The sequence below is a fragment of the Trichosporon asahii genome, assembly GCF_000293215.1.
Source record: "Trichosporon asahii var. asahii CBS 2479 unplaced genomic scaffold scaffold00009, whole genome shotgun sequence".
NCBI lineage: Eukaryota > Fungi > Basidiomycota > Tremellomycetes > Trichosporonales > Trichosporonaceae > Trichosporon > Trichosporon asahii.
In genome coordinates, this window is record NW_014040915.1 from 1,059,646 (window position 1) to 1,074,431 (window position 14,786).

General features: G+C 60.4%; 8 protein-coding genes across 8 annotated transcripts; 5 read left to right on the top strand and 3 right to left on the bottom strand.

Moving 5' to 3' along the window:
• Positions 1-449: 449 nt before the first annotated feature.
• A1Q1_07173 (uncharacterized protein) lies at positions 450-1,494 on the top strand (the record flags this gene model as incomplete). Its single annotated transcript, XM_014327409.1, has 5 exons — positions 450-483; positions 532-700; positions 805-880; positions 938-1,126; positions 1,222-1,494. The coding sequence occupies 5 exons, from the start codon at positions 450-452 to the stop codon at positions 1,492-1,494; spliced, it is 741 nt and encodes a 246-aa protein (XP_014182884.1).
• Positions 1,495-2,576: 1,082 nt separating this feature from the next.
• On the top strand, positions 2,577-3,436 carry A1Q1_07174 (uncharacterized protein; the record flags this gene model as incomplete). The annotated part of the gene is made up of 3 exons (XM_014327410.1): positions 2,577-2,633; positions 2,851-3,026; positions 3,118-3,436. The coding sequence occupies 3 exons, from the start codon at positions 2,577-2,579 to the stop codon at positions 3,434-3,436; spliced, it is 552 nt and encodes a 183-aa protein (XP_014182885.1).
• Positions 3,437-3,471: 35 nt separating this feature from the next.
• Positions 3,472-3,854, top strand: A1Q1_07175 (uncharacterized protein; the record flags this gene model as incomplete). Its single annotated transcript, XM_014327411.1, has 3 exons — positions 3,472-3,540; positions 3,594-3,723; positions 3,805-3,854. 3 exons carry the CDS (start codon positions 3,472-3,474, stop codon positions 3,852-3,854), a joined length of 249 nt encoding a protein of 82 aa, XP_014182886.1.
• A 139-nt stretch (positions 3,855-3,993) lies between these two features.
• Positions 3,994-5,859, top strand: A1Q1_07176 (uncharacterized protein; the record flags this gene model as incomplete). The annotated part of the gene is made up of 3 exons (XM_014327412.1): positions 3,994-5,179; positions 5,226-5,329; positions 5,368-5,859. The coding sequence occupies 3 exons, from the start codon at positions 3,994-3,996 to the stop codon at positions 5,857-5,859; spliced, it is 1,782 nt and encodes a 593-aa protein (XP_014182887.1).
• Positions 5,860-6,536: 677 nt separating this feature from the next.
• A1Q1_07177 (uncharacterized protein) lies at positions 6,537-8,318 on the top strand (the record flags this gene model as incomplete). The annotated part of the gene is made up of 4 exons (XM_014327413.1): positions 6,537-6,943; positions 7,146-7,920; positions 7,982-8,217; positions 8,288-8,318. The coding sequence occupies 4 exons, from the start codon at positions 6,537-6,539 to the stop codon at positions 8,316-8,318; spliced, it is 1,449 nt and encodes a 482-aa protein (XP_014182888.1).
• Positions 8,319-8,407: 89 nt separating this feature from the next.
• On the bottom strand, positions 8,408-10,460 carry A1Q1_07178 (WD-repeat protein; the record flags this gene model as incomplete). Its single annotated transcript, XM_014327414.1, has 5 exons — positions 8,408-8,741; positions 8,785-9,609; positions 9,647-9,903; positions 9,971-10,243; positions 10,281-10,460. The coding sequence occupies 5 exons, from the start codon at positions 10,458-10,460 to the stop codon at positions 8,408-8,410; spliced, it is 1,869 nt and encodes a 622-aa protein (XP_014182889.1).
• Positions 10,461-11,186: 726 nt separating this feature from the next.
• On the bottom strand, positions 11,187-12,254 carry A1Q1_07179 (uncharacterized protein; the record flags this gene model as incomplete). Its single annotated transcript, XM_014327415.1, has 1 exon — positions 11,187-12,254. The coding sequence occupies one exon, from the start codon at positions 12,252-12,254 to the stop codon at positions 11,187-11,189; it is 1,068 nt and encodes a 355-aa protein (XP_014182890.1).
• Positions 12,255-12,596: 342 nt separating this feature from the next.
• Positions 12,597-13,712, bottom strand: A1Q1_07180 (uncharacterized protein; the record flags this gene model as incomplete). The annotated part of the gene is made up of 1 exon (XM_014327416.1): positions 12,597-13,712. One exon carries the CDS (start codon positions 13,710-13,712, stop codon positions 12,597-12,599), a length of 1,116 nt encoding a protein of 371 aa, XP_014182891.1.
• Between the last annotated feature and the right edge of the window lie 1,074 nt (positions 13,713-14,786).

Here is a 14,786-nt window from a genome sequence, read left to right on the forward strand (position 1 = left end):
CAGCCCATCAGGCCACTCAGGTGCAATATTTGCTCCTATGCACCTCCTCCCCTAGCACAACACTCTCCTCAGGCCTCACACCTTGCCACTCGCTTTCTGGCTAGCACGAAGCGGTGCGTCTGTTACCAACCAATGCTTCATACGCCTCCTGGCCGCTTGCCGTCTGTTTCTCGTCGCTTGGCCGTCCACATCCCATAAAAGTGACCCGTCCACACTCTCTCTTCAACCCATATCACCACCCCATCCGTCTCACCACCAACTACCACCACCTACTGCCGCTCGCAACGCTTATCGGACTCACCGTCACACGCCCAACATCCGTTCACTCGCCCTCCACCGACCAACTCATCCACCATGGTGCAGATTCGCCAGCTCACCACTCAATCGGCCTCCAGTGGGTTATCCGCCTCCAGCGCAATACTAACTCTCCAGCGGCCGAGCGTGAGCGCATGATCGAGGTTCTCACCGACGCCTACATGACCCGTGAGTCATTTGCCACCCGATGCATGACGGGCCAAACTGACCTTCCAGATAAGGACTTCCTTGAGCTGTGGTCCGAGGAGAAGATCGTCATCCACATTCTGATGACCTCGCTCGTTTGCTTCTTCCTTGAGCACCACGAAGCCTGGGTCGGCGAGGTCGATGGTACCATCCAAGGCGTCGCGCTCTACGTCCCGCCTGGACGCGACTTCATGCGCAAGTGAGTGCGAGCAGCTTAGATAGGTGGTTATCGGGCACCGCTCATTGGCGGCGGGATGTTCCGTGATCACCGCTCGAAATTTGACAACACCGCTGACGACGCAGGGGCGACCACGAGATTGTCTTCGGCCCCGCGCTCAGCATGATTGGCAAGCGCCGCCAGACCTTCATCGACCGCGAGGTGAGTGCATGCATGCATACAAACATGCATATCGAGAGACGCATGCTAACACCGCAGCTCATGCCGACGACGTCTGCCCGTGTCGAGAGCCGCTTCCCTGGTGGCGCTCGCGAGTGGTGCTATCTCGCCATGTTTGGCGTCGATCCCATGTGGCAGGGCAAGGGCCTTGGCTCCCGCATCATCCAGCACAAGAACAAGCAGCTCAAGGGTACGCCGATGTGCGTCTCGACGCAGAGCTCGAGGACTGTGAGTAGATCACAGTGACGATTGGCCGCGTCGGTGCATCGTCACCGATGTCGTCGGCGCCGATTGTCCCCACCGAGGACTGAGCTAATCCCCAGGTCAACTTCTTCCTTAGCAATGGCTTCGACGTCCGCATCGAGCACAAATTTGAGCTCGCCTGGGGTCCCACCTGGTTCGAGTGGTTCATGACGAACCCTGGCAGCGCTGAGACGCGGGCTGCGCCCGCGCCGGCCTCTGTCTCCCCGATCCAGCCGAAGAAGCAGCTTCCCGCCGCTCGCCCGCAAGCCAAGGGCTGCAACGGTGCCAAGGTCAACGCCGCTGTCGCGGCCGTGTCGCCGAGCCGGATCCATGCCGCCGGCGCCGTGCACTAAGACTAAGCGAGCTGCCCGGCGTAACGGCGCACGAATCAGTGCGTCGCCGCCACCAATCGATACCCACTCAACACCCTGAGGCCCTTGATCTCTGGCAGACTCGGCCGTCCTTTCATCTTCACGAGACACTCTTCATTTCTTCACAACTCGAACCTCACTTTTTTCAACGCCAACACAAACACACCATACACACACACATTGCTCTCAACATCCACCTTCGCATCCACTACGTCTTCGCACGGAAACATACATTGTAGTTCTAATCCAGCTGTAACACTCTATAACCCATGCATTGCAACCCAGAGCTTCCAAGTCTTTGTCGGGGAAACTTGTGCCCCGATTGTTGCAGTTTGGCTCAGTGCCTCAGGTCTGTAACAGGGACCAGACACGTGTGTCACAGGGACGACTCATACCAGCCAAACAGAGAGCACGTAACCGCCGGCCGTATGAGTGTCGCTTGCCCGGCCCGCGGTAGTGGTCCGTCAGCTGGGTGATCAGGCCTGATTCAGGGACGGGGCCAATTCCTTCCAGTCAGTTTCCAGTCAGCTTCAGTCAAGCTTCCAGACAAGGCGGGACTGAACAAGGAACCGGAGACGGGAGCATTTCGTATTCAGCAGGTCAACAGGTCAAAGGAGGAGGGCACAAATAGATTCCAGCAATCCTTCTGAAGGAATGGTCACGTGGTGAGAAGGCTCGCGGGATCAAATTCGTAGAGCTTGACTCACCCTCCCTCCACCCTCCACTGTCACCGGTCACCGCGGTGGAGGGTGGAGGTTTGGACGACGCTTAATCACGTGCAAACTCGGCAGCGCACTGAAACCAGGCAGAAAGTCGGCCTCCAAGCGAGGCTGACACCAGTTATCCGGAGTCAAGTGATGGTTGATGAACCGATCGAGCATTCGGACACCGAGGCGGAGGTGGAGGTCTGCTTCTAGTTGTGGGATATCGCAGTGCTCATGCCGTCATGTCCCACCCTCCTCCACGCCGCGACCTCACAGGTATATAACTGCATGCATGGGGGGCGATTCTCACACCCGTGTCGACACCGATATCTACTCACAGAGACAACAACAAGAACAACAATGAGCCAGCAGCAGGACCTCAAGGGCAAGAACGCCATCGTTACAGGTGGAGGCAAGGTGAGTCACCGGCTGCAGGCAAACAACCTTGCGCCATGGCCAAGACGCCGATGTCGATACGAGCTCGGTGGTGGCCGCATTCCCTGTCTGCGTGCACCCCGTTATCTGCCCCAGCGACCTGCCTGGCCGGCCCATACTCAGACGTGCTCATCCCTGACCAATTCTCTGCAAACGAGACCGTGGTGTCCATGTTATGAGGACGTGCTGACCGCACCAGAACCTCGGTGCCCTCATCGCCAACAACCTTGCCAAGCGCGGCGCCAACGTCGCAATTCACTACAACTCGGCGAGCTCCAAGGATGACGCGGAGAAGACCCTCAAGCAGCTCAAGGACGCTGGCGTCAAGGCTGTCGCGGTGCAGGCAGACATGAGCACCAAGACTGCCGTGGACAAGTGAGTACGAGGGATCAGCGCAATTGTGACGGTTGTCGACATAATTGGAGAGATGGCACTGCGGAATGCAGCTACACGATGTGAGGAGCAGCTATGCTAACGCCAGGCTCTTCTCTGACTCGCTCGCTGGTCTGGGCTGCCAGAAGTTCGACATCGCCATTAACACTGTCGGCAAGGTGCTCAAGAAGCCCCTGACCGACATCTCGGAGAAGGAATATGACGACATGTTCAACGCCAACTCCAAGGCCAACTTCTTCTTCATCCAGGACGCGGCCAAGAACCTCGCCGACGGCGGCTGCATCATCTCCATCGTCACCAGTCTCCTCGGCGCCTTCACCGGATTCTACTCGACCTACCAGGGTTCCAAGGCTCCTGTTGAGTGGTTCACCAAGGCGGCTGCCAAGGAGTAAGTCGAGTGGACAAGGAAGGAGCTGACCCCAGGCTCATGCCCCGCGGTATCCGTGTCAATGCCATTGCGCCCGGTCCCATGGACACACCCTTCTTCTACCCGCAGGTGAGTCGCGTCAGCACAAAATATCGTCGGGTTGTAAGCTAACGCGGTGACAGGAGGAGAAAGAGGCTGTCGAGTTCCACAAGTCGCAGGCGCTCGGCGGCCGCCTCACGGACATCAAGGACATCGCCCCCCTCGTCGACTACCTCACGACGGACAAGTGGATCACCGGCCAGGTCCTGTTCTGTGAGTTCTCCAGCTGTGGCGGCGCTGACAGCAGCGAACGGCGGCTACACCACTCGCTAAACGTTGATTTCGTCTTTTCAGTGGCCTCAACGCTTTGTAGTTCAGCAGAAATGTCACAGTGGATGAATTAAGTAGTAGCTGAGCTGTGGTGCATGTGGTGGGAAGGTGGAGGCATACCGGGGATGACCGGATACGTCCGCATGCCGCACCTCCACCACGGCTTGATCGCCGCCAGCCTCCTGACATCACCCACTCACCCATTCCACCGCCATGTCCCGCGACCCGCCACCCGAGTCGCGATACTACCGCGATCGCGACCCGAAGGAGCGTCGCGCGACGTACTTCCCGAACCAGAAGCCGGAGGTGTACGGCGAGCCAGTGTACGAAGAGGAGGACTATGCCGACTGCGGTCACTACGCCGAGTACGTCGACTACTCGGACGCTGAGCCGGAGCACCATGTCTTCCCCGTCTACGAGAAGCCTTCCTCGTACTCGATTCCTGCTTCTCAGCCTGTTCCCGTCCCTCAGCCCATTGCGTGTCCCGAGAAGGCTGCGCTCGCTGCAGGGCTGCCGCTCCCGACGTTGACTGCTGAGCGCCGCCGCTCGCGCATCCCGCGGGCTCTCCGGACTGCCTTCCTCTGGTGCTTTGGCGCCCTGTCGCTGCTCGCATACATTGTCAGCAGCAGCTACAAGCCCTTCAGCCCGCTTCCCTCATCCTTCCCTCTCACGTCTCCCGCAATCCCTGCGTCTTCTTCCGACTGGCCGGCGCAGTTCAGCGTGCCTTCCCTCCCCGAGGACTATGTCAAGGAGTGTCACGATCTCCTCAAGCCGCCGAAGGGAACCTACACTGACCGCCTGGACAAGCTCGGGTCGAAGTTGAGCGACACGTACGCTTTCGTAACGGAGCCGGGGACGACGGCCGCGTACTACATCGGCGGCTTTGGTCCTGGATCCTGGTCCCGTTCGGAGCGACCCTTCCTTATCGCGGTCAACTCGACAGGCGACGTGACGATCCTGACTCCGCGCTTTGAGGAGGCGCGCGCACGACTCGAAGAGCTCCCGAAGGAGGTGCAGAAGCGCGCAACCTGGGTCGCATGGGACGAGAGCGAGAGCCCCTTCGTCGTGCTGTCGAAGCACCTCGGCCGGCCCAGCTGGGTATTGGACGGCGAGGTGCGCGCGTTCATCGCCGACGGACTGCTCCGCCTCGCGCCCCAGGGTCCCGAGGAGAGGAAGGAGGCCGACCGTATCCGCCACGCTGTCGTGGCGATCAGGGAGAGGAAGGACAAGCGCGAGATCGAGCTGTTGCGTTGCGCGAACCAGTTCACGCTGCATGCTATCCGCAAGACGCGGTCGCGCATGAAGCTCGGAATCACGGAGGGGCAGACGAGGAAGATTCTCTACGAGGAGATGAGGGCGACCGGTCTCAAGGACTACAGCGCCCTTGTTCTTTTCGGAGGTGAGTTACGGAAGTGCAAGAAGTAACTGACAACCAGAGAATGCAGCACTGCCGCACGGCTCTGGCACCGAAGCGAAACTTGGCAAGCACGACTTTGCGCTTATTGACGCTGGCGGGCGCTGGGGTGGCTATGTCGCGGACATCACTAGGGTGCGTAGCTGATAGTCTCTTCCCGCAGCTGACATCAGACGTTCTTCCTTCCCGACTCCGACATTCCCGATGAGCACCGCAGCGTATGGGAGATTGTGCGATCCGCGCAGCTTGCGCCGTCCAACTTCCTCCGCCTGACGACGCCAGAGGAGCCCGCCATGTTCTCGTGGCTCGACGACCGCGCGCGCGAGACGGTGAAGAAGGGCATGGCATACTTTGGCGTGCCGCCGCAGAAGGGCCGTGCGCCCGACTACACTGTCTTCACGCACCGGCTCGGCCACGGTATCGGCCTTGACGGGCACGAGAGCCCGTACGTCGTTCAAGGTCCCCTCGGCGAGCGTCCTGTCCTCACTGGCCACACGTTCAGCCAGGAGCCGGGCGTGTACATCCCCAAGGGCGGGGTGGGCGACAAGTCGGTGCAGGGCCTCGGGGTGCGCCTCGAGGACTGCGGCGTCGTATATGAGGACAAGGAGGGCCGGCTCCGGTTCGACTGGTTCACGGGCCCGGTCGACAAGTGGGGAGACGTGTGATGGAACGTGTGTGAGACGAGCGATGCATGGCCTATCAGATAAGTGTCCTTTGTGGCGTGCACACGACCTGCCAGCTGCCGAGTCGACCGAGTGCGAGCGTGAGCTCGTGTGTCCGCCCGGAGGTATGTAGATACGATGAGGTTGCGGGACTTTACACATGGGGTCGATTGGAGCACCTCACGCCCAGGGACAGTTTCGGCCGCCTTGGCATCGGGTCGTCGCGTCCGAATACACGAAAGCCGGCGTGCTCATTGGATCCTGGGTGCTCGAAATCGGTGAATTCACACTCCCGCTCCCAAAGTTACCGATGCCTCTGCTCGTTTATCCACGCCAGACGGCGCGGAGCTTGTGTTCCAGGCCGTCGAGGGCTGCTCGCTAGGCAGTGCTCCTGACGGCGTCTGACATGCCAAGACCAACAATCCGGAGTGATCGTTCACGTGCTGTACCCAAGCCCACCCACCTTTCGCCCGTTGCGGCTTTTTTGTGAAGCCTGAGCCTCTAGAGCTCTAGCCTGGGTTGGGTCGTCTGAGAGCAGCAGGGAGGGAAAAAAAGTTAGAGCGCTATGATCGCCAGAGCGTCAGAGACGGGGAACAGCGCTGCCTTAAAGCGACCAGGAGCCGCTGCTATCTGATACGCACTATCTGATAACACACACTGACTCAAAAGACCAAGCGGCCATGGCGACGACCCAAGACCGCATCGCGGTGCTCGCGCACCCGCACGAACTGGCCGAGCTCGAGCGTCCGCGCACGCACGCTTCCGTCGTCGACGTCGTTGTCTCGGGCGACTCAGACGACGCCAAGGACGAGAAGATCGACACGCTGTCCGTCGCGCGCTCCGACATCCCGCACCAGGTGACGGACACGCCCCTGCATCTGCGCCTGATTGCGCTTTCGATGATCTTATTCTTCACGACTGGCGCCGCCTTTGCCGAGTCGACGCTGGGCCCGCTGAAGAGCACGTTTGTCAAAGAGCTCAAGATCAACAATGCCCAGTTTGCGTCCATCTCGACTGCGAGCAATCTCGTCAACACTGTCCTGCCCCTGATCGGGGGCACGGTCATGGACTACTACGGGAGCATCTAGTGAGTCACCATCCTCCTCGTTCGTGCTGACAGTCTGTGGCGCGCTCGGCGCATGCTTCTTCACGGTGCTCGGGTCTGCGATCGCGTCCGGCGCAGCGAGTTCGAACAACTACACGCTGCTTGTGGGCGGGCGCATCGTGATGGGGCTGGGGAGCATTGTGCTGGAAATTTGCCAGTCGAAGCTGTACGCGCACTGGTTCAGCGGGTCGTGGCTCGCGACCGTGATTGCGCTGGACCTGGCGTGGAACAGTGTGACGGTCGTCATTGCGCGCGTGTCCGCTGTGCCGATGAGCAAGCTCGGCCCCAACGGGGGCTGGTACGGGTGGGCGCTCTGGATCCCGACCATAGTGTGTGCGGCATGCACGCTGCTCGTGATCGCGTATGTGATTTTCGAGCGCCGCTTCGTGCCCCCGCAATACAGGCCCATCACTGGTCGCGAAGTCGAGCAGAAACGCCGCGAAGCCGGGCTGGGCAAGACGACCATCCTCCAGCGCATGCGTACCAGTGTCCTGAATGTCCTGCGGTTGCCCGTCTTCTACCTCATGCTGGCTGGCACGCACCTGTTCCAAAACAGCGCGAGGACAGTGTATTCCGCCAACCTGACAGATATCCAGGAACGCACCCGGGGCACGACAGCGCTCACGGGGGGATACTACTCGTCCCTCCTCAATGTCATTGTCATCGTCGTCGTGCCCCTCCTCGGCATCTTCTTCGACAAGGTCGGCTGGCGCATGCCCTTCGTCTCGATCGGGGCCGCCATCTATGTCGTCGCGTTCGCGCTCATCGGCCTCACCAAAGTGAACGCCATTGCGCCAATCTTGCTCGCGTCTTTCGGTCTGTCACTCAATGTCCTGCCCTGGATCGCATCCTTCCCAATCCTGGTGCCCGACCCCACGCTGATTGGCACGGCGTACGGGCTCTTCTCGAGCCTCATCGCTTGCAACAATGTCATCCTCGAGGTCGCTTGTGGTGCTATCGTGAGTCCAGTTCTTCCCAAATATCTCGGCTTCGAAGAAAGACTCGAGCTGACTCCCGTAGCAAGACGCCACCCCCGGCCAGACGTACGACCGCGTCATCTACCTCCTGATTGCGATCAAGGCGTGGCAGGTGCTCGAGGGCCCCGTATTTGACTGGCTTGACGGCAAGATGCTCGGCCACACACTGCGTATGTCCGAGAAGCAGCGATTGCACTTTGACGAAGAGTGCGAGGAGACGGGCCGCGTGCTGCCTGGTCTGAAGCGGTGCCGGCCCGTCACGATCATCGTCGCGTGCCAGTACGTCTCGATGGTCATCATTTCGTGGGTGCTGTTCTTCATTTACTCCATGTAAGCTTGTACGATCTAGGATGCAGACTTTAGAGCTTTCCCATGAGTGAGCGTAATCAGTGAAAAGACTTAGGAGTGATCGAGAGTGATGCTGCGGGTCCTCCCATGTGGTCAAAATATGCATCTATGTGAGTAAGGATTAGGGAGCAAAGTGCTTCAGGCTCCAGAGGAGCACGTGGCCCTTGCTGTTGCCGACCGACATGTACTCGCCGTTCGGGGAGAAGTTGACCGTGCTGACGCGGCCGAGGGGCGTGGCCGCCGTCGGCCAGTTCGAGAACGCAGTGCCCGAGGGCAGGTGGTACAGCTTGAGGGCGTCCTTCTTCTGCGCACTCGCCGTCGCGAGCAGCTCGCCACTGGGGTGGAACGAGATGTCGCTGATCGGCGTCGTGAGGTGCTCGAGCGACTTCCACGACTCGATCGGGCCCTTGGCGCCGCCGAGGGTGCCGTTCTGGTACAGATTGACGATACCCGTGCTCGATCTGTTTGTTAGCTTTGTCAAGGATCTTGAAAGCTCACCCAATGGCAGAGAAGTCGCTGCCGCGGCGCATGAGCAGGCCACCGTACGCCCGGTCGTCCTTCCACTGGCGCACGACCTTGCGCTCCGCGACGTCCCAGACCTCGACCTCGTCGCCGCTACGTCCACCGAGCACGCTGAGCGTCTTTCCGTCCGGGCTCCAGACCAGGTCCTGGATCGCACCTCCGCGACCGCTCTTCAGCTCCCCAACGACGACACCAGTGCTTCCCGCGCTTCCCCACTCAATCAGGCTGACGCAGCCTCTTCGTCCTGCAACGGCGAGGATAGTTCCGTCGGGAGAGAAGGCGTGCTTGTCGAGCGCATTCGGGCTTGTCGGTGTCGGCGTAGAACCGAAGAGGTTGCGGGGCGAGCGAATGCACGTCTGCGTCGCGAGGTCATAGGTGTAGTAGAAGGGGCGGTTTCCGGTCAGCAGAAGGGCAGATCCAGAGGGATGGAAGGTCGCGCGCTTGAGGGGAAGAGAGGGGATGTGGAGGGTGACGAGGGGAGCGTTCGTGTGGCCGTCAATGTTGAAGAGACGCACGCGCCTGTCTCCACCGGCGACAGCCATGACGGCAAACTTCGTGCTCGGGTGCCAGGCAACATCGACGACACCGGCGCCGGCGTCCGACGCCTTCTTCTTGCCGGTCGTGGGGTTCTGCTCGTTGGCGTTCACTAGGCGCTGAATGTCGATATAGCTCGGCGCCAGCGCCTCTCGTCGCTCGTTGGCGAGGAAGGATTCGGTCGAGCTGAGCAGCTGCTGGATCGTCGATGTCCGCGTGTCTACTCGTCGAGAAGCCCACTCGGGCTTGGGATGCAGACGCTCAAACCTGGGGTCAGTTCAACACCGCTGCAGTTGCAACTCACTGTTCCCGCAGCTTCACCTGAAGCTCTCCGCCGGTAACCTGGTCGATGGGGTTCTTCCCTCGCCCCAGTTTCCGCAGCCTCTTCTTCTCCTGCACAGACACCGTCATCTGGTCATCGGCCGGGTCGTGCCAGACGGGCCCCGCGACGGATTTCGGCGGCGCCGTGTCCAGGATCTCGGGGAACTCAAAGCTAGGCTCCAGGTCGTCCGAGACGTCTGATCCGTCGCTCTCGTCGCCGCCATCGACAAACGACGGCACCTCAAACGTCGGCGCGTCTACCGTGAACAGCTGCATGTCAGCTCAGCATCTGGAGAGGGAAGCTTACCTCCGAATCCTGCATCCATCCCATGCCCGTGTCTTCCTCGTCGTCATAGTTTCTCCGCTTGCTTGTCTTCTTGGACGACTTCTTCGTGCCGAACAGCTGCGCCTCGAGGTCGGCCTCCTCCTCGAGATCGTCCTTTGCTCTCTTCTTCGTCTTGAGCGGCTTCGCGGCGTGGGACGGCATGGCTGGGGCGCGTGTGCTGTGGGTGTTGTTGCAGGCGTCGCCGCCATCGACAAACGACGGCACCTCAAACGTCGGCGCGTCTACCGTGAACAGCTGCATGTCAGCTCAGCATCTGGAGAGGGAAGCTTACCTCCGAATCCTGCATCCATCCCATGCCCGTGTCTTCCTCGTCGTCATGTTTGCTCCGCTTGCTTGTCTTCTTGGACGACTTCTTCGTGCCGAACAGCTGCGCCTCGAGGTCGGCCTCCTCCTCGAGATCGTCCTTTGCTCTCTTCTTCGTCTTGAGCGGCTTCGCGGCGTGGGACGGCATGGCTGGGGCGCGTGTGCTGTGGGTGTTGTTGCAGGTTGCAAGAAGTTCTGAAATTGTTGCAGTGACCTGGGAGCCCCGGACGGAATCAAAATTTCCATTGCTCATCGATGTCTAGCGGAGGTCGCACTCTACGGTGAAGATGGAAGTTACATGTGCTCAGTCGCTGTTCACGGTGATGCATACGTCGGACGGCAAGGTAAGAGATGGACTATTGAATGTGAGACTACAGCTTATCGCCTCGCGAAGCTTGGGCTACTTGCTTCGAAGCCGACACTTGACGTTGGGGAGTGGAGGGACGTTCCGTCCGCGCTTGGCGCTGGCTGTCCTGGTAGGGAGTCCCGCGGCGACCTGGAGTCAGACTCCACCAGACATGAAGACCCACAGATATAGCAGACCTGGTCGGCATACTCGGTCCAGATCTTCCCGCAGACCCAGCACGGGCGATTGACGAGCGGCATGGTCTCGCCGGTACGACTTGGGTGTCGGAGTGCCTGATGGCTCACGGTATGGCGAGTGATCTGGTGGGGTGACACGGGTGGATGAGGGTCAGAGACCATATCGGAACTCGTGGGGAGATGATATACCTTGTTGGAATGGGACTGACGAGCCTGAGACATAGGCTCATCGCCTCTGAGCACACCGCGCCCTTGTCTGCGCATACACAGGAGGACTGCGATCGGTGTCCCTCAGCCCATGAAGGATGTGTACCGGGTGATTGGGAGGATGCTACGCCCTGGTGGCGAGGTACGTCTCCATCTTGTCAAAGAAGAGCAAGGTGCGGATTGCCTCGTCGCCGAGTTCCGGACACCTGGCCCGGCACACCTGTAAGTCCTCGTCGACGTTCTCCTCCTCCCTGCTGGGCAGATCCTCGCCCGTTCCGCCTCTGCGATGCTCTGCGAGCCACCTGCAGAACGTCTCAGCCACGTCGTCGTCGTACTTCATCTTCTTCTGCCGATTGCTCAAAGGCGGAACCATCCCAGTACGCCGAACGAGGCCGCCATGTTCCCACTGCTCCACGAGGCGGGCGTACGCCCTTCCTGCTAGAGATGCGGGCGGGGCAGAACCGAGCCAAGCGAAGAGCGGCTCCATCCTCGCTATCTCTGCTGCTGTTCCTGTCCCTACTCCGTCGGTTGTGGGCGATGTGACAGAGGTGTTGTGAAAGGTGTGCGGATCGTAAGGCTTCAATCCGAGCCAGGCGCAGAGCTGAGCAGGCGAAGTCGTGAGTTCGATTTCCAGCCGACGTTTCTGCGGCCCTTGGCATAAGAATCCCAGATGCGTCGCTTGCACGCTCATCCTGCCCCCTGCCGCGGTGCGGCAGAGGTGCTTGAGCAGCTGCGGAGCCTGGCCGTATGTCATTTCCATCTGCGCCCAGGCCAGTGAGCGAGGCGGGACGAGGATGAGGTCGACTTGGTGGAACTCGTCGGGATCGGGGGGTGGGACGGATGGCAAGGCGATCGAGAGCGGTACGGCGACACTAACGACCCGCCCGAACCGGGTCCACATCGTCCCGCCCATCCTCCTGCAGAGCTCTGAGCATACGCTGTCCACATCTCCTAAGCTTTCCAGTTGCGCGATATCCGTGTAGCTCGCCGCTGGCTTGCCCTTGCTGTCTCCCTCGAAGTCGGCCAGGGACGAGGAGACAAGCACGTCGACGTCTCCGTGCTCTTCTTTCGGCAACGGGGGAGGAACGGCGAGCTCCAGCCCACTCAGCGCCTGCGTGATGTGCGCGAGGAGCCGGTCGTACGCCCATGGTATGAGGGGAACGGCGGGCGTGCCGAAGGCGTTACCGCCCATGTTCCTTTGCCTCACTGGCCCAGTCTTAAGAGTTGCCTTGGCGCTTCGACTGTGTCTCTGCTTTGAGTTTGTTCCTGCTTAGATTGTGATGGCAAGGGACGCCTGCCGATGCGGAGGTCTCCGGCGGAGGATGTGAGTAGTGATGAGGCGAAGAAGTCAATTCGGTAAGTCAAGTGGCAAATCGTCCAAAGTATCCTGATCCCGCTCTTCGACTCGGAATAAGGGCAGGATCCAGTCAATGCATGCAGCGTATGCAACGCACATGCAGCGCAAATACGACACGTCCATCCTCCAGATCCCCCCTCCCTATCATGAAGCCTCCTATGCACATCCTGTCACAAACTACGTTTCCAGAGTGGCGAGATACGTATCCACCTTCCCAAAGAACCGTACCGCGCTCAGCTCCCCATCGCTCTCTGCCTCCTTCCCATCCTTTCCATCCTCCTCCCCCAACTCCCGTCCATAGCGTCCAGCAAGCCATGCGCAAAACCCATCCACGACCCGATCCTCTCTAGCCAGTTTCTGCTGTCGCTTGCTCCCGGGATTGCCCATGCCGGCAACTTGGCGGGGGAGCGTGCCCCGCTTCCACTGCTGGATCAACTTGGCGTATCCTTTCCGCGCGAGACTTCCTTGCGGGGCGGAGCCGAGCCATGCGAAGAGACGTTCCATGCCTCCCTCCCTCTCCTTCTGCTCCTTATTTGACATCGTGGCCTCCGCTGAAGGCGTGTGGGGGTTGGGGTCGTGGAATCGACTTGGGTCATAAGCGCCGATGCCTAGCCAATCGCACAACTGGACGGGATCAACACACAGCTCAATCTCCCTCCTCGGCTTGAAGGCGGGTTGGGGCGTGTTGTATCCCAGATAAGTATCGTGCAGTCTGAGCCGAGACGTTCCCGCAGCAGCGCGGGTGAGGACTTTCAGCAGCTGCCTCGTCTGTCCGTACGTCATGCTCATTTGGGCCCAGAGGAGGGATCGGCTGGGGATGAGGATTAGGTCGATTTGGTGGAAAGCGGCGTCTGAGGCGTCTGCTTTGCTTGCGTCGTTTGTGGTGCTTGTGTCGCTTGCGTTGCATGCGTTGCTTGCGAAGAGAGATGAAGAAGTTGGGGGTGGAGACGAGGTGAGGGCCAGCGGCACAGCCACACTGACGATGCGCCCGTTGCGACTCCACCTTCCGCCTCCGAGCCTCGCACACAGCGCCGCACACACGCCGTCCACGTCCCCCTTCTCCTCCAACTGGCCCAGGTTCCCCACCACTGTAGGCCCTCCCACCGCACGTCCCTTCAATCCCGTGAGCGATGTCGAGACGAGAACATCCACGTCACCGTGTGATTCCTTCGCTAGTGAGGGTGGGATCGCAATGTCGCTTTCTGTCAATGAGGTCGTGATGTGAGCGCAGAGGGTGGCGAAGGCGGCGGGCGACGGGCGCGCCGCTGGGATGCCGAAGGCGTCGCCTCCCATTTCTTCTTCTTTGACCCCTCTCTCAGAGGGTTATGCAAGGCGCAAAGCGCGTGGTGACCAGGAACAATAGCTGATGTGAGTTTGATGGTGAGTAGAGCAAAACCAAGATTGTTCTTGTCCTGCTTCGCGGACTTTCTGCACGTGAGAACTAGACTTCGCGCATCGTGTTTCAAGTCCGCCCTTCTTGGCCATCCTTCCACCTCGCCCCATACGCGCCGTTTCACTCACTCACTGTAGCGCTCTCGTCCAGCACTCGGCAGCGCTGTATCTGTACATATGCATGCGGACCTACAAGAATACACTCATTACTGCGGGCGCGGGGGGAACCCGGGCGGCATGTTGGGCGGCGGGCGGAAGCCGGGGGGCGGCATTCTGCTTGTCAGCTTGAAAGCGAGGGTACAGGAAGCTGATGCTGTACGGCGCATGTGCGTCCGACACCAGGACGCCTGACGGCGTCCACTGTGTGTACTTACCCAGGGGGCATTCCCGGCGGGAGACCGCCGGCGGGCGGGAATCCAGGCGGCATACCGGCAGGCATTCCGGGGGGGAACCCGGTCGTCCACGTCCAGCGCCGGCAGCACGGCCGGGGCCGGGGGCGATGCCCGGTCCGTCGGCGGCGGCGGGGGGCGGACCCTCAACGGAGACAGAGACGATGGTCTCGCCGCGGAGAATGACGAGGCCAAGCGTGCGCTTCTGCTGCACCGTCGGGGCGGGCTCGCCGGCCGGCGTCGTCGCGCTCTTCTTCCCTTTCACGGTGCGGAACTCCTCGCACTCGGCAAGCACAAAGTTCATGTGCTTGTCGTACGCCAGCATCTGGCCTACGAGCTGCCGTCCGTCGTTCAGCGTCACCTTCAGACGGTAGTGGACCAGCGTCGTCATGCGCGAGTGCTTCGCCTTGGGGGGAGGCTGATGTCAGCTACGGTCAAGGCAGAATGAGAGCTTTGTCGAGGCGAGGTATTTGCCCTTGGCATAGCAGGAGGAACGCTTGAAGGAAAACACTGGGCGGCAGATGTCTAAGTCGAAGTTTGTTGTTGACATCATACCCTCCTGTTGTGGAGGACCGAGACCGGCGCA